Source organism: Mercenaria mercenaria, chromosome 3, assembly GCF_021730395.1.
Source record: "Mercenaria mercenaria strain notata chromosome 3, MADL_Memer_1, whole genome shotgun sequence".
NCBI lineage: Eukaryota > Metazoa > Mollusca > Bivalvia > Venerida > Veneridae > Mercenaria > Mercenaria mercenaria.
The window spans coordinates 17,601,311-17,626,453 of NC_069363.1; the positions used below are offsets into that span (position 1 = coordinate 17,601,311).

The 25,143-nt window shown below is 36.3% G+C and overlaps 1 protein-coding gene across 3 annotated transcripts in view; it reads right to left on the reverse strand.

Annotated features, from left to right (window-relative positions):
- Positions 1-25,143, reverse strand: part of LOC128555512 (SCY1-like protein 2) — a 503,011-nt gene that overhangs the window by 8,530 nt on the left and 469,338 nt on the right. For 2 of the 3 annotated variants that reach the window (XM_053537940.1, XM_053537939.1), the window contains 3 exons: positions 21,034-21,116; positions 14,441-14,863; positions 5,972-6,082 (listed from right to left, as the gene is read on the reverse strand). In XM_053537940.1, coding sequence (XP_053393915.1) covers positions 5,972-6,082; positions 14,441-14,863; positions 21,034-21,116 — 617 coding nt within the window. The remainder of the gene's footprint in view (positions 1-5,971; positions 6,083-14,440; positions 14,864-21,033; positions 21,117-25,143) is intronic. The other variant, XM_053537941.1, reaches the window with a different exon arrangement.

Genomic DNA, 25,143 nt, shown 5'->3' on the forward strand with positions numbered 1-25,143 from the left:
TTGTATTCATGTGCATATTTTAGTGTTGCATCAATACCAAAAGCAACTGATAGCTGTGACATTTGAAAAACAGTAAAGATAACTTTCTTATTATGTGTGAGCATTGATTTTCTTTGAGGGAGCATTTACTATCAATCAAAATCTGGTAATAATTGTTTTCAAAATGTCTGATAGGGAGAGTAAGATCATTAAACAAGAGGGTCATTGACCCTAAAGCGCTCACCTGTGTACAAGGCTTCAAATGTGTTCGTATAAGAACAGAGATAGGTTTCTTCTATATTAGCCTATATTATATACATGTCACACACACTTTTGAACCTAGGGCAATAATTTGAACAATTATGGTAGACATTACAAATCTGATATCACACACCAAATATCAAGGCTCTAGCTATTATTGATTCAGAGAAGAAAAGTGACCACGCCCCCTGGCAGCCATGTTTTTTAACGAATCGGAATAATTAGAACAATCTTGGTAGACGGTCACACAAGAACCATTTGTGCAAAATTATTTTAAAATCAGACGGGCCAGAAGTTTCACATAAAAAAGATTTTTAGTTTCCACTATATACATATAGGGAAAAGTGACCAAAGCCCTCTGGCGGCCATATTTTTTGACAAATCAAAATAATTTGAAAAATCTTGGTAGAGGGTCACACAAAGACCATTTGTGTAAAATTATTTTAAAATCGGGCCAGCAGTTTCACACAAGAAGATTTTTAAAGTTTCCACTATATACATATAGGGAAAAGTAAGCACGCCGTCTGGCGGCCATGTTTTTTGACAAATCAAAATAATTTGAACAATCTTGGTAGAGGGTCACACAAGGACCATTTGTGTAAAATTATTCTAAAATTGGGCAAGCAGTTTCAAACAAGAAGATTTTTAAAGTTTCCACTATATACATATAGGGAAAAGTGACCACGCCCTCTGGTGGCCATGTTTTTTGACGAATCCGTATAATTTGAACAATCTTGGTAGAGGGTGACATAAGGACCACTTGTGTGAAATTATTTCAAAATCGGTCATCGGTTTAGGAGGAGATGTTGTTTGAATTTTTTTTCTATTTTTAGCTCTTGCAGCCCCTATGTGCAACCAAGCGGAACAATTTTGGAAGAGGACCACCCAAGAAACATGGCCAAGTTTCATCAAAATCCATTCAGTGGTTTTGGAGGAGATGTTGTTTAAACACAAATGTTGATGATGGATGACTTGACGCACGGACGCACGCACAAACGACAGACACAGTGTGATCACAATACCTCACCAGGAGCACTTTGTGCTCAGGTGAGCTAAAAATCAAAAAATCAGAGCAATGACATGTTTACATGGCATTATAATGACTAAATGAATTCTTCCTGGGGTTCATGTCTGTGTAAACCCTGCCTTTATCTTGCGCATTTAACATAAAGCCAATCTGGGAATTTATTCAATGGTGTATTTTGGCAGAGTTTACAAATTCATGAACACTAATAAAAACACTGTCCTATAATCAAAGCAGCAGTTCACATTACAATGACATTTGAAGAATTTTTTACTTAATTTTAACTCTGGCAACCATATTTTTGTTGAATCTCAAGAATTTGAATATTCTTGGAGGATGGTCCCCCAAGGAAACATTTTTGTCATGGAATCAGTGATTTTGGAAAACATGCTGTTTAAAGAAGTTTCAATTTTAGTTTAGCTCTCAGGCAGCCATGCTGGAGAGAATTTCAAGATATTTTTCTTCTGGCTGCCATGGCAACAAGAATTTGCATGGATGACACAGATTTGAAGGGCTCTGAAAGAAGACCACCCAAAAAACATTCCTGTGAAGACTGGCTTTGTGATTAAGTTTGAGATATTCTTTAAAATTTACCCTGCTAAATTTCTAAAATGGACTGGACTTTCATTAAATTTGGGCAGTACCATTTGTTATTTGGAGAGGTGATCACAGAAAATTTACTGACTGAATAGCGAACAGTGCAGACTAAGATCACACTGCAAGGACGTGCAGGCTGATCTTGGTCTGCGCTGGTCGCAAAGGCAGAATCACTTGCTGCTAGCAGGCTAAAGGTTAAAAGAACTGCGTATGACACAGACAGACAGATGGATAACAGACATTCAATGATCCTTAAAGCTCTGACACCATAAACACTTTGTTCTCAGATGAGCTAAAAATACAATTCACTAAAACAAAATATAATACAAAGAAAATCTTAAAATAAAGTCTAAACAGTAATAAACAGTTTAGAAATCTGTAATAACCACACTGGTAAGACCCTCAGTTTTTTTTTGTTCTATTTTCCATCATATGCATAAATCACACCTGAATGACTATGGAACACCCACACTCTAGATCAATTTTCTGAAACTGTCAACATTTCTAAGAAATAAGAGTATCACTGTAAAACAGGGCTCCGGAAATTTTTATAACTCAATCGGTCCGAAACGAAGATCCTGACATCGGCGCTACCCCACCCACCGCATTAGCAATATACCATATTTTGTAAAACGTGATAGAGTAAAGAAATAAGCATGTCATGCATTAAAACTAAGTTACCGGTCACCGTGAGTTACCATACAATGAAGACAGTTATTCAGTGATATGTGTGATCGTTTCTTTGTTTAAATTTCGATGTTTTCCGAGAAAATACTTGCAAGGATAAAATTGCCGAGGCATTAAATTGACACCGTGTACGTAACTAGTCTAAAAGCCAACACACGTGACTTCGGTACCGTATACACGGCAGATACTTTGTGATGTTTCCTCATTCTTTGACGGAATTTATATAAAATACAATGTGTCAAAGTGAATTACACGACACATTATTATTCTCTGCTAAACAGCCACAGTATTTTAAGAATACTCTGCCGCGGACCGAATGTGTACGTTATGTGAACGCCGAGATCGAATTCCCCGCATGCAAAAGGTCATGCGGGTTGGCCACAGATATTTCATTTTACTGGCTTTGTACTTCAATATATAAGCAACTACATTTTATTAAGTTATATGTTCTCTTCTGGTGTAAACGAAATTTCAATTTGAAACGTTTTTTAAAAGACCGATTTGATAAACTGCACCACTCCGGTTTTCTTTATCATTCATGTTTGCCAGTCCATTTTTTTTTCTTTTATTTGTACAGTCGGGTTGCAAAGACGATTTTCTGCACTTGTTTCAACTGGAGCCCCAACAAATGAATCATGTAATTTTTACAAATCAAGTAATTATAAAAATTATTTTTATCGGTTTCCCATGTGATGTCTCATTAAATGCAGTGACCATTTGTTTTTTACCCGTGATCAAACATAGCCGTTTGAAATAAACCATCCGTCGGATTCTAAATAAAAGAAGTGTATCCCCTTCGAAATTATTTGGATCCAGTCAGAAACAAGTCAAAAATGTTTAATACATTCAGTCGGCTGTCTGCAAACATTGAGGTAAAGGATGTGCCGCGCAAATACTGATTGCATCACGTGCTAATTACGGACAGATTATCAAGGTGACAATCAGACCATTTGACATGTTTATTGATTATCTGAGGGTGCGACCAACAATTTCCTGCTTGGCAGTTGATCGTGTATTGAGATTTCAGACTGAAATTTATACTTTTCTCCATTTTTACAGGATGATTTTTTTTCGTTTTTTCACTTCACGAATCGGTCTGAAAAGTCAACAAGAGGGCCATGATGGCCCTATATCGCTCACCTGTTATCACTGCACTTGAGGACAAGAAGGCCCTCAGAAAAAATATCTAAGTCCAAAGGACAGGAACAACATGGAAGAAATTTAACCAAAAAGAAAAAAAAAATCTTACATGTCAAAATACACCTAAAAATTGGAGGTACCATCCATGTTGTACCACAGAGAAGTGGTCTTGGTTTTTCCCTACGGCCAATGATAAAAGAGTTACTAAAAATAAGCTATTTATAGTAAAGTAAAAATGAGTAATAAAAAAAAAATATTGTAAGTGAACAAAAGAAGGATCTGCCAAATAAATCTGTTGACATAAATGAAATTTCAGATCAGTATCTTCATTAGTTATGGAGATATACCCATTTTAATTTGAAATAAAGGGAGGTAATTTGACATAAAATCAGTCCAAAGTTATCTACCCTGATTGTCTCAGTCCAACTAATAACAATAATGAAATTTCAAATAAGTCCTATAAGTACTTACTGATATAAATCCATTTTGATTACAATCAGGGGAGGTAATCAGATATAAAATAACTCTGGAACCTACGATTGGATCTGATTTGTCATGGAATCAAAGATTTATTGTTGTTGAAGATATTTTGGAAGTTTGTATCAAATAAAACCATAAATGAAGTCTCTATATGGCTGCAAAAGCCAAAATAGCCAATTTTGGACCTTTAAGGGGCCATAACTCTGGAACCCATGAAGGAATCTGGCCAGTTTAAGAAAGGAAGCAAGATCTTGTGGTGATACAAGCTGTGTGCAAGTTTGGTTAAAATCAAATCATAAATGAAGCTGCTATTGTGCAGACAAGGTCAAAATAGCTAATTCTGGCCCTTTCAGGGGCCATAACTCTGGAACTCATTGTGGAATATGGCTGGTTCAAGAAAGGAACTGAGATCTTATAGTGACACAAGTTTTGTGCAAGTTTGATTAAATTCAAATCATAAATGAAGCTGCTATTGTGCAGACAAGGTCAAAAAAGCTAATTCTGGCCCTTTCAGGGGCCATAACTCTGGAACCCATAATGGAATCTGGCCAGTTCAAGAAAGGAACCAAGATCTTATGGTGATACAAGTTCTGTGCCAGTTTGGTAAAAATCAAATCATAAATAAAGCTGCTATTGTGCAAACAAGGTCAAAATAGCTAATTTTGGGCCTTTCAGGGGCCATAACTCTGGAACCCATAAAGGGATCTGGCCAGTTCAAGAAAGGAACCGTGATCTTATGGTAATACAAGTTGTGTGCAAGTTTGGTTAAAATAAAATCATAAATGAAACCACTATCGTGCAGACAAGAAATTGTTGACGCACGGACGACAGACAAAGGGTGATCACAAAAGCTCACCTTGTCACTATGTGACAGGTGAGCTAAAAATCGGTCCAAAACCAACAAACCGGCAAATTTCCGAAGCCCTGCTGTAAAATGCTACAAAGTTAAGTGTATACAATTGGTCATATTTTACCTTCTCATTACTGACATCACATTGATCCAGCCATCAGGTGTTGCTTTTGAATAACATCCCAAAACTTTGTTGCATTTTAACAGTGACACTATTAATTTCTTAGAAATACTGCCTGTTTCAGTGAATGGTTTATGTCGTGATTGTTCTGCAAGACCAGTCATTTAAATGAATTGAGCATATGAAGGAAAATACAAGGATACAAGGCAAAACTCTGATTATTGTGCCCCAAATCCATAATTTTTACTTCAAGTCTAGCATAACAATGCAAGGGTTGAATAATCTGCCTAACCAGCCTGATTATCATTTATTCATTTATTTGGGTTTTACCGCGCACTAACACAGTATAGGTTATATGGCGCCAAACAGGACTACAAATTTTGGTTCCACATCTCATTTACATCGAAAAGAAAAACATGAGGTATGGAATCAAAATTTGCATACCTGCTGGAATCACAGAGTTACTGCAAAACCAAGCGTTAAGACCCTATTAGTCGCCTCTTACGATCATGCATGGGTATCAATCAATAGATATGCATGTAACTATTTAACAACTCCTGTGAGTACATCACTATTTGCATGAAAAGCTTAATCTTATCATGCTAAACACATTGATTCTGCCTTTGCGACCAGTGTAGATCATGATCAGCACTGTTCGCCATAGAGTCTGTATTTTTTTTGTAAGCACCCCTTTTAACAGTTAATTGTACTGTCCAAATTGAAAGATGGACAAGTTCATTATAGAAATTAAGCAGGGTAAGGGTTAATATTAATATCTAGACCATAGGAAAAGAACAAACAGACATCAGAAACATGTTTTCAAAGATCTTACCATACTTTCCCCTAATGCCTGGAAACTTGCCCGTCTTTGAGGTGCAGGTCCATCTGAGATCCCTAACGAGCCGAACACACTTCCTCTACTGCCTCGTCTACTATCGGAATCCTATGTTGTCAAAATATAAACCACGTAATACTTTAATGTATCAGAATTGTAATTTAAATAAACTTAAATACACAAGACTGGAATAAAGGACATTTATATTGGATAAATACCTAAACTCTTCCTTACTGACTTGTTTCAGTTTCCGATCATCAGCACTTCAACGTATTTAAAAAAAATGAAAGTTAAGATTTATCTATCAGTCAACCAGCATTCTGAGAGATCCAAAAAAGTAAAATGATGTTAGCTTCAAAAAGAAAGAAACAGGTGAAGAGAGAATCCACACGAAACAAATAGTCAGCAGACAACCATTTCAGACTGGTTTTACACTTAAGGACAATTGGTCAATTGGTATAAAGACTGTTTCTGGAAGTATAGGCAAGTTTATTTGATTTGTTTCTAACATAACCGACAACCAGCACTTTTTAAGGCACACTCATTTTTGTTTTTGCTTTTAAAACGACTGAAAAGCAGCAATAAGTCAGATTTAAGAATAGCAGATATTCATTAATGAGACAGATTGTAAAATAACAGAAATGCAGTATCTAAAATAATGTTTATAATAGTGGACAATCATTATAAAGATTTATTTAGGAAAACAGGAATGCAACACAGATTTTAAAAATAGCAAACATTCAATACTGTTTTTAGAATAAAAGAAAAGCAGTATATGAGTCAGTTTTTAGAATAACTGACAATCAATTTTACAGTTATCACCAAGAAGAAATAAGTTGGGGTCAAATGCAAAGAATAAGCAGTGACAAGTCACTTAAACTAGATGCCCAGGGGCAACATGTCGAGCCCGCCAGCTGTCAAAAGGACTAGGAGTTGCACACGACACTCTGTCTCATTGAGGCAAACATTTATGTCAAATAAAAAAAAGAATGCAAAAAGTTACAATATAAGGTATTTATAGTAACAACAAAGGGAAGTAAATCGTAAAAAAAAAGAGTTCACACAAATATCCTTACCAGTAGCGAAAGGTCAAAATACACCTCAAAATTGAATGTAACATGCATGTTGTACTACAGAAAAGACCTCTAAGTGTGACCTTGACCTTAGACCTACGGACCTGAATCTTACGTAAGTCACTCCGTCTCATGATGGTGAACAATTGTGCTAAGTTATAACAAAATCCCTCCATGCATGAAGAAGAAATGCTCGGGACAGTCATTATTAAATTTGACCTTTGACCTCTGTGACCTTGACCTTTGAGATAGGAACCTAGGGTTTGCACATGACACTCCGTCTCACTGAGGTTAACATTCATGCCAAATATAAAGAATACTGCTCCAAGCATGTCAAAGTTATGGTCTAGACAAACAAATCCGGATGGATGGACGAATGCACGTACATACACCGAACAGCCAACTGGAGGACTATGTCTTTGCTTCTGCAAGCAGGCTCGACAAAAACAAACAAACAAGCAGAAACAAATCAGTTTCAAGAACAATATACAAGTAGCAATAAGTAAGATTGAAAAGTAACAGACAAACAGTTACAAGTCAGTTTGAAGAACAACAGACAGCAGTATTAACTCAAGTCAGTTTGAAGAGTAACAGACAAGCAGTAAACTGTTGTAAGTCAGCTTGAAGAACAACAGACAAACTGTTGTAACTCAGTTTTAAGAGCAACGAACAAGCAGTTGTAACTCAGTCTGAAGAGCGAAAGACAAGAGTTGTAACTCAGTTTGAAGAGTAACAGACAAACAGTTGTAACTCAGTTTGAAGAGTAACAGACAAATAGTTGTAACTCAATTTGATTAGCAACAGACAAGCAGTTTAACTCATTTTGAAGAGCAATTGACAAGCAGTTGTAACTCAATTTGAACAGTAACAGACAAGAAACACGGCAATGCCACGAAACCAGGTTTTCAACACTTTTCATAAGAATAAAAAAGTATACTGAATCACAGTGCACCACTTTAAAGCACAACCCTAACCCTAACCCTAACCTAACCCTAACCCTATTTTTAGTAACAATGACCTTGACTTTGATCCCAGAAACCCCAAAATCAATCCCAAGCTACAACCTTATATAAGTTTTCTATACACCAAGTTTCATCAGGATAGCTCATTCCTAAGTTAAGTTATTGACTGGAAACCCTTTTTCTATTTTAAGTAACAGTGACCTTGACCTTGACCCCAGAAACCCCAAAATCAATCCCAGCCTTTGTCTTGATATAAGCTACATACATACCAAGTTTTATTCAAATATCTTTACCGAAATATAAGTTATTGACCGGAAACCCTTTTTCTATTTTAAGTAACAGTGGCCTTGACCTTGACCCCAGAAACCCCAAAATCAATCCAAGCCTTTGTCTTGATATAAGCTACATACAAATCAAGTTTTATTTAAATATCTTTACCGAAACAAAAGTTATTGACCGGAAATACCAGTTTTTTAACGCCGCCATCCACCCGCCCAACCAACGACATACCCCAATCTAATAACTCAGGTTTTCGTTGAAAACCTGGTTATGAAAACCTGGTTAACAAGCAGTTGTAACTCAGTCTGAAGACCAATGGACAAACAGTTGTAACTCAGTTTGAAGAGCAACAGACAAGCAGTTTAACTCATTTTGAAGAGCAATGGACAAACAGTTGTAACTAAGTTTGAAGAGCAACAGACAAGCAGTTTAACTCATTTTGAAGAGCAATGGACAAGCAGCTGAACCTCAGTTTGAAGAGCAACGGATAAACAATTGTAACTCAGTTTGAAGAGCAACAGACAAGCAGTTTAACTCATTTTGAAGAGCAATGGACAAGCAGCTGTAACTCAGTTTGAAGAGTAACAGACAAAATATTGTAACTCAGTCTGAAGAGCAACAGATAAGCAGTTGTAACTCAGTTTGAACAGCAACAGACATAAGTTGTAAATCAGTCTGAAGAGCAACAGACAAACAGTTGTAAGTCAGTATGAAGAGTAACATGCAAACAGTTGTAACTCAGTTTGAACAGCAACAGATAAGCAGTTGTAACTCAGTTTGAACAGCAACAGATAAGCAGTTGTAACTCAGTTTGAACAGAAACAGGCAAGAGTTGCAAGTCAGTTTGAAGAACAACAGACAAACAGTTGTAACTCAGTTTGAACAGAAACAGGCAAGAGTTGTAAGTCAGTTTGTAGAACAACAGACAAAGAGTTTTAAGTCAGTTTGAAGAGTAACTGACAAGCAGTTGCAATTCAGTTTGAAGAGCAATGGGCAAGCAGTTGTAACTTAGTTTGAACAGTAACAGACAAGCAGTTATAACTCAGTCTGAAGGGCAACAGATAAGCAGATGTAACTCAGTTTGAAGAGCAACAAGCATAAGTTGTAAGTCAGTTTGAAGAGCAACAGACAAACAGTTGTAAGTAAGTTTGAAGAGCAATGGGCAAGCAGTTGTAACTCAGTTTGAAGAGTAACAGACAAGCAGTTATAACTTAGTCTGAAGGGCAACAGATAAGCAGTTGTAACTCAGTTTTAAGAGCAACAGGCATAAGTTGGAAGTCAGTTTGAAGAGCAACAGACAAACAGTTGTAAGTCAGTTTGAAAAGTAACTAACAAGAGTTGTAAGTCAGTTTGAAGAGCAACAGAAAAACAGTTGTAACTCAGTTTGAACAGTAACAGACAAGCAGTTGTAACTCCCTCTGAAGAGCCACAGACAAACAGTTGTAATTCAGATTGAAGAGTAACAGACGAGAATTGATCCTCAGTTTGAAGAGCAACAGAAAAACAGTTGTAACTCAGTTTGAAGAGCAAAAGACAAACAGTAATAACTCAAGTCAGAACAGCAACAGACAAGCAGTTTAAGTAAGTCAGTTAAATGAGCAACAGACAAACAGTTGTATGTTAGTTTGAATGGCAACAGAATAGCAGTTGTAAGTCAGTGCCTGCCAGCTTAGCTCAATAGGGAGAGTGCATATCTACTGATCACCGGGTTGTGAGTTCAGTCCTAAGGCAAGGCATATGTTCTCCATTAAGATTTGATGAAAGACATTGTGTCTGAAATCATTCATCCTCTACCTCTGATTCATGTTGGGAAGTTGGCAGGTACTTGTGGAGAACAGGAAAATCCAGGAAAAACTGTTAAGTTAAATGCCTGCCATTTCATAACTGAAATATTGTTGAAAAATGGCATTAAACCAAAAATAAACAAACAAACTGAAAGGGAACAGACAAACAGTTGTATGTCAGTTTCAAGAGCAACAGAAAAGCAGTTGTAAGCAACAGATAAGCAGTCATAAGTCAGTTTCAAAAACAACACACAAGCATTTGTAAATCAGTTTCAAGAGCAATAACAAACAGTAATAACTCACTTTCAAGAGCAACAGACAAGCAGTTGTAAGTCAGTTTCAACAGCAACAGACAAGCATTTGTAAGTCAGTTTCAAGAACAACAAACAAGCATTTGTAAATTAGTTTCAAGAGCAATAACAAACAGTATTAACTCACTTTCAAGAGCAACAGACAAGCAGTTTAAGTCAGTTTCAACAGCAACAGACAAGCATTTGTAAGTCAGTTTCAAGAACAACAAACAAGCATTTGTAAATTAGTTTCAAGAGCAATAACAAACAGTAATAACTCACTTTCAACGGCAACAGACAAGCAGTCAAAAGTCAGTTTCAACAGCAACAGACACGCATTTGTAAGTCAGTTTCAAGAACAACAAACATGCATTTTTAAATTAGTTTCAAGAGCAATAACAAATAGTAATAACTCACTTTCAAGAGCAACAGATAAGCAGTTGTAAGTCAGTTTCAACAGCAACAGACAAGCATTAAAATTTTGTTAGTCAGTTTCAAAAACAACAAACCAGCATTTGTAAATTAGTTTCAAGAGCAATAACAAACAGTAATAACTCACTTTCAACGGCAACAGACAAGCAGTTGTAAGTCAGTTTCAACAGCAAGAGACACGCATTTGTAAGTCAGTTTCAAGAACAAGAAACAAACATTTGTAAATTAGTTTCAAGAGCAATAACAAACAGTAATAACTCACTTTCAAGAGCAACAGACAAGCAGTTGTAAGTCAGTTTCAACAGCAACAGACACACATTTGTAAGTCAGTTTCAAGAGCATGAGACAAGCAAAATTTAATATTGTTCCTTTTCAAGAGTAACAAACAAACAGTAATAAGTCAGTTTCAAGAGTAAATTACAAACAGTAGTAAGTCAGTTTAGAGACAGACTATTAAGTGTAAATCAAACACCAAAGGCAACATGTCTTTTAAAGATACATTTCAGAGAAGCAAGTTATATTTACCATATAATGATGACAAATTGTAAGAAAAATTGTAAGATAAGGATAAGCAGGCAGCAGGCTATTTTAAACATTAAGATTTCCATAACGCTACAGGTCTCTGATAGAAGGATATATGTTACTATTGTATTTTAATAACATGGCATAAAAATATCTACTAAATAATCTACTTCTAATTGTGAAAAAAAAAAATCAAAATATAATTGTTTTACACATTATAAAAGTGTTTGTAGCATGAAATATACTACTTTGAATGTACAAATATCACCTTTACAATACTTGTTAATTCAAAGGATGTAGTTCTACATAGTAGTTAACACTGAAGTTCATCTGTTTTGTGATCATATACCTTTATAAACTGATTAGTCTAACAGTGAAGAATGCTACTGAACTAAGCTCATATTCAAAAGATAAAACTGATCAGTGAAAAGTTCTTTTTTGGTTTTTCATAACAAATTGTGCTATAAATGCCATAAATTTTAACACAAGTCACTTTATTTTGTGACTATCTGTAACAATAAAAGCCTATTCCAAAGTTGTATGAGACTCTACTGGACAATTAATGACAGAATTTTGCAGTTTATAGAAAGACTGCTTCATGCGTTAATGTAATAAACAGATAACTTAATTGAAAACAGCTGTGTTAACTTGCATCAAACCCCCATAATATTTCTAAATAAATTGCACACACAATTTAATGCTTATTTTCTACCAGCAATATCTTAATATATTCACAACACTTAAATTTGGTTACACCAAAGTGATACAGTATCAAAGTATTTATCACCTTATTGTAACAATATGCTGAATTTTGAAATGGTATTAAGGCCAGTCAAAAATATTGGGTTCTGATTACCTTAAATAAATCAAATATTCAAAGTAGGATGAGCATAGTTGTAAATGTATGACAAAGTCTTAATATCAGTATTCTATAATGTTTACATTATTGAAACACCCAAGTTGGTTGATGTATTGTCAACAATCATACAAAAATTGTCTGTGCAGGCTGATCTTGGTCTGCACTGGTCACAAAGGCAGAATCACTTGCCACCAACAGGCTACTGGTTAACCGACTTTATTTGTTAAGTATAAGCTCCTTGGATACTGTTCCAGATTATGAAATCTTGGAACTTCCTTAAAACTAAATTGATTGGGATATAAAATCCATCTACTTGTTCCATGATTAAATTTTAGTATGAAATAAGGAAGTGCTCAGCGACTGTCTGTTGATGGATTCCCTATAAGGTTAATTGATTGAATTGAACACAACAATGTCTCATGACAAAACAATATATATGTCAAACCATAATCTATTTATACAAATGAAGAATGCACCATCAGTATAAAATACTGTAAGGTGCAAAATTAGATAGGGACACAGGTTGCAAAATCAATCATTATAATATTTAAACAGCAATGAAAAATAAACACCACTGATATTCAAATAGTTTAGATAGTAAGGAATATGGAAACACCATTCTTGTAATAAATTTACAACAAGGGTGTGAAGTTGAAAGTTCCGCTTTATTTATGGCTATCAAAAAAAAAAAAAAACATTTCTGACTGGCCTCAGTGCCATATTAACTGAAGTTATGCTTTTACAAAGTGATGATTAACACCATTGTATTGCATCATTTACAAGGCAATTATCCTTTTATATAATTTTCTCTGTCTTGTTTTGTGATGCTGAGGCTTTTAGAAAATGATTGCCGTGTGCAAATTATTTCAAAAGGTATGGGAATATATCAGTAAGTTAATGCGGCTGTATAGAGGTATTTATGAAAATGTTCTCATTTAATAGCTACTGAAAACTGTACAAGGTGCATCACACAAGGTACAACATGAGTCAATTATAACAGATGAACTTGTTCAGTGTCATTTATTATCAAATTACAATGTGATTACATGGGTTCATTTCTGAGCACAGATTTCCATTCTGAAGTATAACACATTTCCTTTTTGCTACACAGGTAATGAAATTTAACATTCTTTTACCTGGTTTCATTATACAATCAGGCCCAATGCAATCATCTATGTATAATCTCTCAGTGAATTTTTTGGCTTTTTTTCTAAAACAAAATAAATCTATAACTCCAATAAATTTGTAGTGTAAGTATACATAAGGTCATTTATCCAAAATGGAAACCTCAGGTTTGTAATGTATGGAAAAAGTGATTAAATATGGGGTGAACATCCATGTATCAAAATTTTTACAATTTATAGAATCTGTGAAATATTTAAGTAACACTTATGCAGACAGAATAAATACAATAGAAACTCAGGCAGTTGATAAAACAAGTATTTTCAAGTCTGGAATACAGTATAAAAATTACAACTGTACAGAGAATTTGAAAACATCTGTGGTTTAAAGATCATGATGCAAAAAATGTATTTAATATAAAAAGACTTCAGTCTGAGTGAATAGTATTAGGGTTGTTTTACTAGAACGGTGATATCTGTTAAGGTTAGACAACAGGTGACCGTTCATTCATAATAATTGTTCTTAGCTGTAAGCAATTTGTCTGAAAAAGTATACCTAATTTAGTAAATAAATCCAATGTTTCTTATATACGTCAACTGATATCTACAATTCATCCAATGAAAAAAAATGTGCAACCTTCAAAGAATTACTATCATTTCTTGGTATTAACAAGACCAACATCTACATGTGGTAAAAAAAACTGTTTGACCCCATATAAATCATTTCATGTTTTTTTTATTCCTACCAGTTATTTAACTGACAACTTTGCATATTATATGTATTGAATGTCTAAGTGGGCTAGCACAATTCTTCTATAATAACAAAACGGACAGATGTGACATATATACAAAATCAAATGTTCAAAATTACATAGTCTAACTATAATAATTGATACATGAATATGTTGCCTGGTGACTACTTACCCTTTTACCATTTAAAAGCTGTGAATAAAAATTGCAAACAGATCACTAGATCTTCAAGATCTTGCATAAAGGGAAGGGAATATAGCAGCCAAAAAAGCACAAAAGATCTGAAAGCAGATTCACGACTGGGATTGGACAGACTGGAGCAATTCTCAAGACAAAATGCAAGACAAAAATGGGGGATGTTATAATGGAGGTTGTTGCTATGGTCTAATCTTACGTGTATCCAGTAAGGGCCAAGACTTGCTACACTGGGGCGTCTGCAAGGGCTCCCATCATATTCCTCTCCCCACCCTAGAGGCAGAATCCCTAAACTGTGTGTACTGGGCTTGCGGGGTTTCTCTGTTCCCTCTCCAAATGAAGCTATAGGCAATATGCCTACACTGTGAGTACTTGGTCGACGCAATCGTTCAGACGATCGGCGGGTATCGCTGGAAAACAACGAACTCCGTCGAGAATCACCAAACAAACTTACTGAAAATGAGAAAGGCCCAAGACTTTGTGCACTTGATCTCCTCTTCTTGTCTGTAGTGTCTTCAGATGTTAAACTTATTATTGGCGGGGTAGATGAAGTCTGGGGTGGGGCGAGACTGTGACGTCGCTGTATTTCTGTTGGGTGGGGTGGGCTCAAAGTTTGCTCATCCTGCAGAGGAAAGGATAACATTTAATACTGTGCAAGTTTTGCAATAATTATCAATTAAGATTCCATACTTGTTGCTTTTGGTATAATCTTAAAGCACCACTGGTAACTTAACCTAACATCACTACTGGCAGTCAAGGCTGCCTCTGATATAAATAAAGCTAGCAGTAAAGTATTGGCAATCAAAGCTGCCTCAGATAAAAATTAATCAACAAGTACCACTGGATCAAATATCTAATAACCTAACAGTACTACTGGCAGTCAAGTACTAGCAAACACGGCTGCCTCTCATATAAATTTATGTGACAGTACTACTGGCAGTCAAGGCTGCCTCTCATATAAATTCATGTGACAGTACTATTGGCAGTCAAGGCTGCCTCTCGTACAAATTTATGTGACAGTACTACTGGCAGTCAAGGCTGACTCTCATATAAATTTATGTGACAGTACTACTGCAGTCAAGGCTGCATCTGATATAAATTTATGTGTGACAGTACTACTGGCAGTCAAATCTGCCTCTGATATAAATTTATGTGACAGTACTACTGGCAGTCAAAGCTGTCTCTGATATAAATTTATGTGACAGTACTACTGGCATTCAAGGCTGCCTCTTATATAAATTTATGTGACAGTACTACTGGCATTCAAGACTGCCTCTGATATAAATTTACGTGACAGTACTACTGGCAGTCAAGGCTGCCTCTGATATACACTAACATGACAGTACTACTGGCAGTCAAGGCTGCATTTGATATAAATTAACATGACAGTACTACCTGCAGTCAAGGCTGCATTTGATATAAATTAACATGACAGTACTACCTGCAGTCAAGGCTGCCTCTGATATAAATTAGTGTGACAGTACTACTGACAGTCAAGGCTGCCTCTGATATCAATTAACATGACAGTACTACTGGCAGTCAAGGCTGCCTTTGGTATAAGTTAACATGACAGTACTTCTGGCATTCTAGGCTGCCTCTTATATAAATATACGTGACAGTACTTCTGGCATTCTAGGCTGCCTCTTATATAAATTAACGTGACAATACTACTGGCAGTCAAGTCTGCCTCTGATACAAATTAACATGACTGTACTACTGACAGTCAAGGCTGCCTCTGATATAAGTTAATGTGACAGTACTACTGGCAGTCAAGGCTGCTTCTACTACTGACAGTCAAAGCTGCCTCTTCTATTAATTAACGTGACAGTACTACTGGCAGTCAAGGCTGCCTCTGATATACATTAATGTGACAGTACTACTGGCAGTCCAGGCTGCCTTTGACATAAATAACGTACAGTACTAACCTGCAGTCAAGGCTGCCTCTTCTATTATTAACGTGACAGTACTACGACTTTCAGGCTGCCTTCGATATAAGTTAATTGGACAGTACTACTAGTTCAGGCATGCTCTACTAAGGGCTGTCAAGGCTGCCTCTGAAATAATCAGTGTGATTGAATACTGGAAAGTCAAACTGCTTCTATAATTAAATTGATATGAACAGTACTACTGGCAATCAAGGCTGCCTCTGATATAAGTTAACATGATGATACTACTACAGTCAAGGCTGCCTCTGATAACAAGACAGTACTACTGGCAGTCAAGGCCGCTGCTACTACTGGCAGTTAAGGCTGCTTCTGTTATAAATTAACGTGACAGTACTACTGGCATTCAAGGCTGCCTCTGATATAAATTTATGTGACAGTACTACTAGCATTCAAGACTGCCTCTGATATAAATTTACGTGACAGTACTACTGGCAGTCAAGGCTGCCTCTGATATACACTAACATGACAGTACTACTGGCAGTCAAGGCTGCATTTGATATAAATTAACATGACAGTACTACCTGCAGTCAAGGCTGCCTCTGATATAAATTAACATGACAGTACTACTGGCAGTCAAGGCTGCATTTGATATAAATTAACATGACAGTACTACCTGCAGTCAAGGCTGCCTCTGATATAAATTAGTGTGACAGTACTACTGACAGTCAAGGCTGCCTCTGATATAAATTAACATGACAGTACTACTGGCAGTCAAGGCTGCCTTTGGTATAAGTTAACATGACAGTACTTCTGGCATTCTAGGCTGCCTCTTATATAAATATACGTGACAGTACTTCTGGCATTCTAGGCTGCCTCTTATATAAATTAACGTGACAATACTACTGGCAGTCAAGTCTGCCTCTGATACAAATTAACATGACTGTACTACTGACAGTCAAGGCTGCCTCTGATATAAGTTAATGTGACAGTACTACTGGCAGTCAAGGCTGCTTCTACTACTGACAGTCAAAGCTGCCTCTTCTATTAATTTACGTGACAGTACTACTGGCAGTCAAGGCTGCCTCTGATATACATTAATGTGACAGTACTACTGGCAGTCAAGGCTGCCTTTGACATAAATTAACGTTACAGTACTACCTGCAGTCAAGGCTGCCTCTGATATAAATTAACATGACAGTACTACCGACAGTCAAGGCTGCCTCTGATATAAGTTAATGTGACAGTACTACTGGCAGTCAAGGCTGCTTCTACTACTGACAGTCAAAGCTGCCTCTTCTATTAATTAACGTGACAGTACTACTGACAGTCAAAGCTGCCTCTTCTATTAATTAACGTGACAGTACTACTGGCAGTCAAGGCTGCCTCTGATATACATTAATGTGACAATACTACTGGCAGTCAAGGCTGCCTTTGACATAAATTGACATGACAGTACTACCGACTTTCAAGGCTGCCTCTGATATAAGTTAATGTGACAGTACTACTAGTTGTCAAGGCTGCTTCTACTAAGGGCTGTCAAGGCTGCCTCTGAAATAAATCAGTGTGATAGTACTACTGGCAGTCAAGACTGCTTCTAATATAAATTGATATGACAGTACTACTGGCAATCAAGGCTGCCTCTGATATAAATTAACATGATGATACTACTAGCAGTCAAGGCTGCCTCTGATAACATGACAGTACTACTGGCAGTCAAGGCCGCTGCTACTACTGGCAGTTAAGGCTGCTTCTGTTATAAATTAACGTGACAGTACTACTGGCAGTCAAGGCTGCCTCTGATACACATTAACATGACAGTACTACTGGCAGTCAAGGCTGCTTCTACTACTGGCAGTCAAGGCTGCTTCTGATATAAATTAACATGACAGTACTACTGGCAGTCAAGGCTGCCTCTGATATAAATTAGTGTGACAGTACTACTGGCAGTCAAAGCTGCCTCTGATATAAATTAACATGACAGTACTACTGGCAGTCAAGGCCGCTGCTACTACTGGCAGTCAAGGCTGCTTCTGATATAAATTAACGTGACAGTACTACTGGTAGTCAAGGCTGCCTCTGATATAAATTAACATGACAGTACTACTGGCAGTCAAGGCTGCTTCTACTACTGGCAGTCAAGGCTGCCTCTGATATAAATTAGTGTGACAGTACTACTGGCAGTCAAGGCTGCCTTTGACATAAATTAACATGACAGTACTACTGGCAGTCTAGGCTGCCTTTGACATAAATTAACATGACAGTACTACTGGCAGTCTAGGCTGCCTCTGATATAAATTAACATGACAGTACTACCTGCGCCTAAGGCTACCTTTGATATAAGTTTACAGAATAGTTTTTTGGTGGTCAGTTTAAAATTAATATTTCCAGGAAATGTGAAAAATGCTTTTTTTTAAGTGACTTGTTTTGGTGTTGAGTCACATCAACATATTTTAACTCATTTGGCAACTGTCAAGCTGGAAACTCAGAGGGATGCCCTCTAGGTATTATTTCAAGCACAGGTGAACACCTGGGAAACCCAAATGACCTTCCACAAACCAAGCGGATGTTTTTCTCACACGATAATCCGAGCAGGCTCAAACCCACTGAGGTAAAAGGCAGGTGATTCAAAACAAGAAATGTGGAAATACCACGAAAACCAGGTTTTCAATTGCATCATGCCACCAGGTTCTTTAAAACAAGAGGGTCATGATGACCCTGGATCACTCATCTGAGTAATATGAGCCACATGTTTCAAATGGCAAACTGATGCTAAAATATAAAGGAAATAGGTCAGTAGGTCACATTCATGGTCACTGAAAGCCAGTTTCAAGATATGTGTGCTTAACTGCACATGTCATCCAAATTTCAAGGTTGTATCTTAGAAAACAAGCAAGTAGGTCCGTAGCTCAAAGTCACAGTCAGGTGACCCCTAATCACTTGAGGTCATCAGGTTATTATAATTAAACAGTCTAGGAACTATGATCTAATAATTTTTAAGTACTGTTTCCTATATAACTCATATAACAAGTGACCCCCAGCACAGGGCCTCTTTTCACCCCTGGGATATAATTTGAACAATCTCGTAAGAGATCCACTAGGTAATGCTACACACCAAATATCAAAGGCCTAGGCCTTGAACTTTAGGACAAGAAGATTTTTAATTTTTTTCCTATATGTCTATGTTAAACTTGGGACCCCCAGGGCAGGGCCTCTTTTCATCGCATGGGCATAATTTCAACAATTTTAGTAAAGAAATACTTGACAAGGCAACATACCAAATATCAAAAGCCTAGGCCTTGGAGTTTCAGACAAGAAGATTTTTAAAAAAACTTCCTATAAAAGTCTATGTAAAACTTGAGACCCCCCTGGGCAGGGCCTCTTTTCACCCCACGGTAATAATTTGAACAATTTTGGTAGAGGACCACAAGGTAATGCTACATACCAAATACCAAAGGCCTAGGTCTTATGGTTTTAGACAAGAAGAATTTTAAAGTTTTTTCCTATATGTCTATGCAAAACTTGGGACCCCAGGGGCGGGGCCTCTTTTCACCCCAGGGGCATAATTTGAATAACTTTCATAGAGGACCATTAGATGATGTCACACGCCAAATATCAAGGCTCTTGGCCTTGCTGTTTTGGAGAAGAAGAGTTTCAAGTTTTTCCTTTCGGTTGCCATGGCAACCAGAGTTCTGTATTGAATTCAATTCTTTGAACAATTTTGAAAGGGGACTACCCAAGGATCATTCCTGTGAAGTTTGGTGTAATTCTGCCCAGTGGTTTTCAAGAAGAAGATTTTTTTAGAAATTGTTGACAGACGGACGACGCACGACTGACGACGGACACTAAGCGGTCACAAAAGCTCACCAGGAGCCTTTAGCTCAGGTGAGCTAAAAATGGTCAAATTCTATTATACATATATTTTTTATTATAACTATAACCATATTTTTCTAATTTTAGTTATCCAATGGCATTAAAATGACCTTTTTGTCACCAACAAAAAAAACACGAAAAAAGAAAAAAAAATGTTTTGATCTCAGTGAGATTTAAACTGACACCCTTCCATTCCAAAGTAAAAAAGTCTATTTTTTATTTCAAATATGACTCCATTTTTCTATTTTTAGCTACACTGACCCTGACCCTGATCTGAGTGACTTTATATACATTCCCAACCTTTTGTGTTTGATAAAAGCTATCTACACACCAAGTATACTGACAATAAGTGTACCCAAACTAAAGATATTGAGTGGAAACCATTATTCTATTTTTAGTAACAGTGACCCCAAATATCATTCAAAGCTAACTTTTCAGATAAGCTTGCTGTTCACAAAATTTGGAGGCAGTAAGTAAGTCCAAACTAAAATTATAAAGCGGAAACCACCTTTTTGATGATCACACTAAAAAAAAAAAATGTTTTAGAGAAAAAAATCTATTTTTAGTAACTGTGACCTTGACCTTGACCAAAAAAAAAAGATTTTTTTTTATCTCAGTAGGATTTGAACCTACATCCTTCTGTCCCACTGACTAAAAAGTAGCTTGTCCCACTGACTTAACAGCTACCTTGACCTTGACCCAAATGACACCAAATGCAATCCCAAGCTTTGTCTCCTTATCATCTATCTACAGGCCAAGTTTGGTGTCTATAGCTTGTTCCAAACTAAAGTTATTGTGCGGAAACCAAGTTTGACGCCCGCCTGCTTGACAACATACCCCAACCTAATAACTGGTTTTCTACGAAAACCTGGTTAATAAGGGACCACAACTGCTAGGCAATGGAGGCCTTTCCAAGACTGAATATGAGAAGAATGTTTTCCTGGTATTGTTATTATGATTATGTCTACAGACTGTGGAATTATTTTACTTTTTCAGGTTTTAAGTTTGTGTTGAAATGAACAGGTAAATACTTTACCAGAGATCCACCAGATGCATTATGGGTGATCGATTTAGGTTTTGGAGCAGACAATTTAGGATGAGACTCAGGTGTGGCAGGAACTGAAAACAATAAACAACATTATAACAACACAAGTATACATAACTGTCAAATAACAGAAATTTCGAAAATACTTTCAAGGGCACTGAGAAACTGTCTAAAGTGCAGGTATAATATTCTATGTTTAGTCTATTTTAAAACTTTAACTATTGTATGCAGCAAAAAAAAAGACAAATGAAAAACAAATATCAATGACATTATATAGAAAATTTTCAAGGTTGTTCAACTGTTGAAGGAATTACACAGAAAATTTGCAAGGTTGTTCAACTGTTAAAGGAATTACATACAAAATATGCAAAGTGTTTCAACTGTTGAAGGAATTACAAAACTTACAAAGTTGTTCAAACCGTTGAATGAATTACAGAGAAATTTTGCAAGGTTGTTCAACTGTTGAGGGAGTTACACAGAAAACTTGCAAGGTTTTTCAACTGTTCAAGGAATTACATACAAAATCTGCAAGGTTGTTCAACTGTTGAAGGAATTTAACAGAAAACTTGCAAGGCTGTTGAACTGCTGAAGGAATTACATACAAAATATGCAAGGTTGTTCAACTGTTGAAGGAATTACACAGACAATCTCCAAGGTTGTTCAACTGTTGAAGGAATTACACAGAAAATTTGCAAGGTTGTTCAACTGTTGAAGGAATTACACAGAAAATTTGCAAGGTTTTTCAACTGTTCAAGGAATTACATACAAAATCTGCAAGGTTGTTCAACTGTTGAAGGAATTTAACAGAAAACTTGCAAGGCTGTTGAACTGCTGAAGGAATTACATACAAAATATGCAAGGTTGTTCAACTGTTGAAGGAATTACACAGACAATCTCCAAGGTTGTTCAACTGTTGAAGGAATTACACAGAAAACCTGTAAGGTTGTTCAACTGTTGAAGGAATTACACAGAAAACTTGCAAGGTTGTTCAACTGTTGGAGGAATTACATACAAAATCTGCAAGTTTGTTAAACTGTTGAAGGAATTACACAGAAAATCTGCAAGGTTGTTCAACTGTTGAAGGAATTACACAGAAAACTTGCAAGGGTGAGCCACTGTTGAAGGAACTACACAGAAAACTTGCAAGGGTGTTCCACACAGAAAACATGCAAGGTTGTTCAACAGTTGAAGGAATTACGTACAAAATATGCAATGTTGTTCAACTGTTCAAGGAATTTATTACAAAACTTACAAAGTTGTTCAAACCATTGAATGAATTACGGAGAAAATTTACAAGGTTGTTCAACTGCTGAGGGAGTTACATAGAAAACTTGCAAGGTTGTTCAACTGTTGAAAGAATTACGCAGAAAACTTGCAAGGTTGTTCAACCATTGAAGGAATTACACAGAAAACTTGCAAGGTTGTTCAACTGTTGAAGGAATTACATAGACAATCTCCAAGGTTGTTAAACTGTTGAAAGAATTACACAGAAAACCTGTAAGGTTGTTCAACTATTGAAGGAATTACACAGAAAACTTGCAAGGTTGTTAAACTGTTGAAGGAATTACACAGAAAACCTGTAAGGTTGTTCAACTATTGAAGGAATTACACAGAAAATTTGCAAGGTTGTTCAACTGTTGAAGGAATTACACAGAAAATTTGCAAGGTTGTTCAACTGTTGAAGGAATTACACAGAAAATTTGCAAGGTTGTTCAACTGTTGAAGGAATTACACAGAAAACCTGTAAGGTTGTTCAACTGTTGAAGGAATTACACAGAAAACTTGCAAGGTTTTTCAACTGTTCAAGGAATTACATACAAAATCTGCAAGGTTGTTCAACTGTTGAAGGAATTACACAGAAAATTTGCAAGGTTGTTCAACTGTTGAAGGAATTTAACAGAAAACTTGCAAGGCTGTTGAACTGCTGAAGGAATTACATACAAAATATGCAATGTTGTTCAACTGTTGAAGGAATTACACAGACAATCTCCAAGGTTGTTCAACTGTTGAAGGAATTACACAGAAAATTTGCAAGGCTGTTGAACTGCTGAAGGAATTACATACAAAATATGCAAGGTTGTTCAACTGTTGAAGGAATTACACAGACAATCTCCAAGGTTGTTCAACTGTTGAAGGAATTACACAGAAAACCTGCAAGGTTTTTCAACTGTTCAAGGAATTACATACAAAATCTGCAAGGTTGTTCAACTGTTGAAGGAATTTAACAGAAAACTTGCAAGGCTGTTGAACTGCTGAAGGAATTACACAGAAAACTTCCAAGGTTGTTCAACTGTTGGAGGAATTACATACAAAATCTGCAAGTTTGTTAAACTGTTGAAAGAATTACACAGAAAACCTGTAAGGTTGTTCAACTACTGAAGGAATTACACAGAAAATTTGCAAGGTTGTTCAACTGTTGAAGGAATTACACAGAAAATCTCCAAGGTTGTTCAACTGTTGAAGGAATTACACAGAAAACCTGTAAGGTTGTTCAACTGTTGAAAGAATTACACAGAAAACTTGCAAGGTTGTTCAACTGTTGGAGGAATTACATACAAAATCTGCAAGTTTGTTAAACTGTTGAAGGAATTACACAGAAAATCTGCAAGGTTGTTCAACTGTTGAAGGAATTACATACAAAATATGCAAGTTTGTTAAACTGTTGAAGGAATTACACAGAAAATCTGCAAGGTTGTTCAACTGTTGAAGGAATTACACAGTAAACTTGCAAGGGTGATCCACTGTTGAAGGAATTACACAGAAAACTTGCAAGGGTGTTCCACACAGAAAACATGCAAGGTTGTTCAACAGTTGAAGGAATTACGTACAAAATATGCAATGTTGTTCAACTGTTCAAGGAATTAATTACAAAACTTACAAAGTTGTTCAAACCATTGAATGAATTACAGAGAAAATTTACAAGGTTGTTCAACTGCTGAGGGCGTTACATAGAAAATTTGCAAGGTTGTTCAACTGTTGAAAGAATTACACAGAAAACTTGCAAGGTTGTTCAACTATTGAAGGAATTACACAGAAAACATACAAGGCTGTTCCATTGTTGAAGGAAGTACACAGAAAACTTGCAAGGGTGTTCCACTGTTGAAGGAATTACAAAGAAAACTTGCAAGGTTGTTCAACCACTGAAGGAATTACACAGAAAACATACAAGGTTGTTCAACTGTTGGAGGAATTAAACAGAAAACTTGCAAGGTTGTTCAGCTGTTGAAAATATCATATTAAAAACTTGAAAGGTTGTTCAACTGTTGAAGGAATTATACAGAAAGCTTGCAAGGGTGTTCCACTGTTGAAGGAATTACATTGAAAACTTGCAAGGTTGTTCAACCATTGAAGGAATTACACAGAAAACTTGCAAGGTTGTTCAACTGTTGGAGGAATTAAAAAGAAAACTTGCAAGGTTGTTCAGCTGTTGAAAATATCATATTAAAACTTGAAAGGCTGTTCAACTGTTGAAGGAATTATACAGAAAGCTTGGAAGGGTGTTTACTGTTGAAGGAATTACACAGAAAACTTGCAAGGTTGTTCAACCATTGAAGGAATTACACAGAAATCTTGCAAGGTTGTTCAACTGTTGAAAATATCATATTTAAAACTTGAAAGGTTGTTCAACTGTTGAAGGAATTATACAGAAAGCTTGCAAGGGTGTTCCACTGTTGAAGGAATTACATTGCAAACTTGCAAAGGTGTTCCACTGTTGAAGAGATTACATAGAAAACTTGCAAGGATGTTCAACTGTTGAAGGAATTACACAGAAATCTTGCAAGGTTGTTCAACTGTTGAAGGAATTACATACAAAATCTGCAAGGTTGTTCAACTGTTGATGGAATCACACAGAAAATTTGCAAGGTTGTTCAACTGCTGAAGGAATTACACAGAAAACTTGCAAGGGTGTTCCACTGTTGAAGGAACTACACAGAAAACTTGCAAGGGTGTTCCACACAGAAAACATGCAAGGTTGTTCAACAGTTGAAGTAATTACGTACAAAATATGCAAGGTTGTTCAACTGTTCAAGGAATTAATTACAAAACTTACAAAGTTGTTCAAACCACTGAATGAATTACAGAGAAAATTTACAAGGTTGT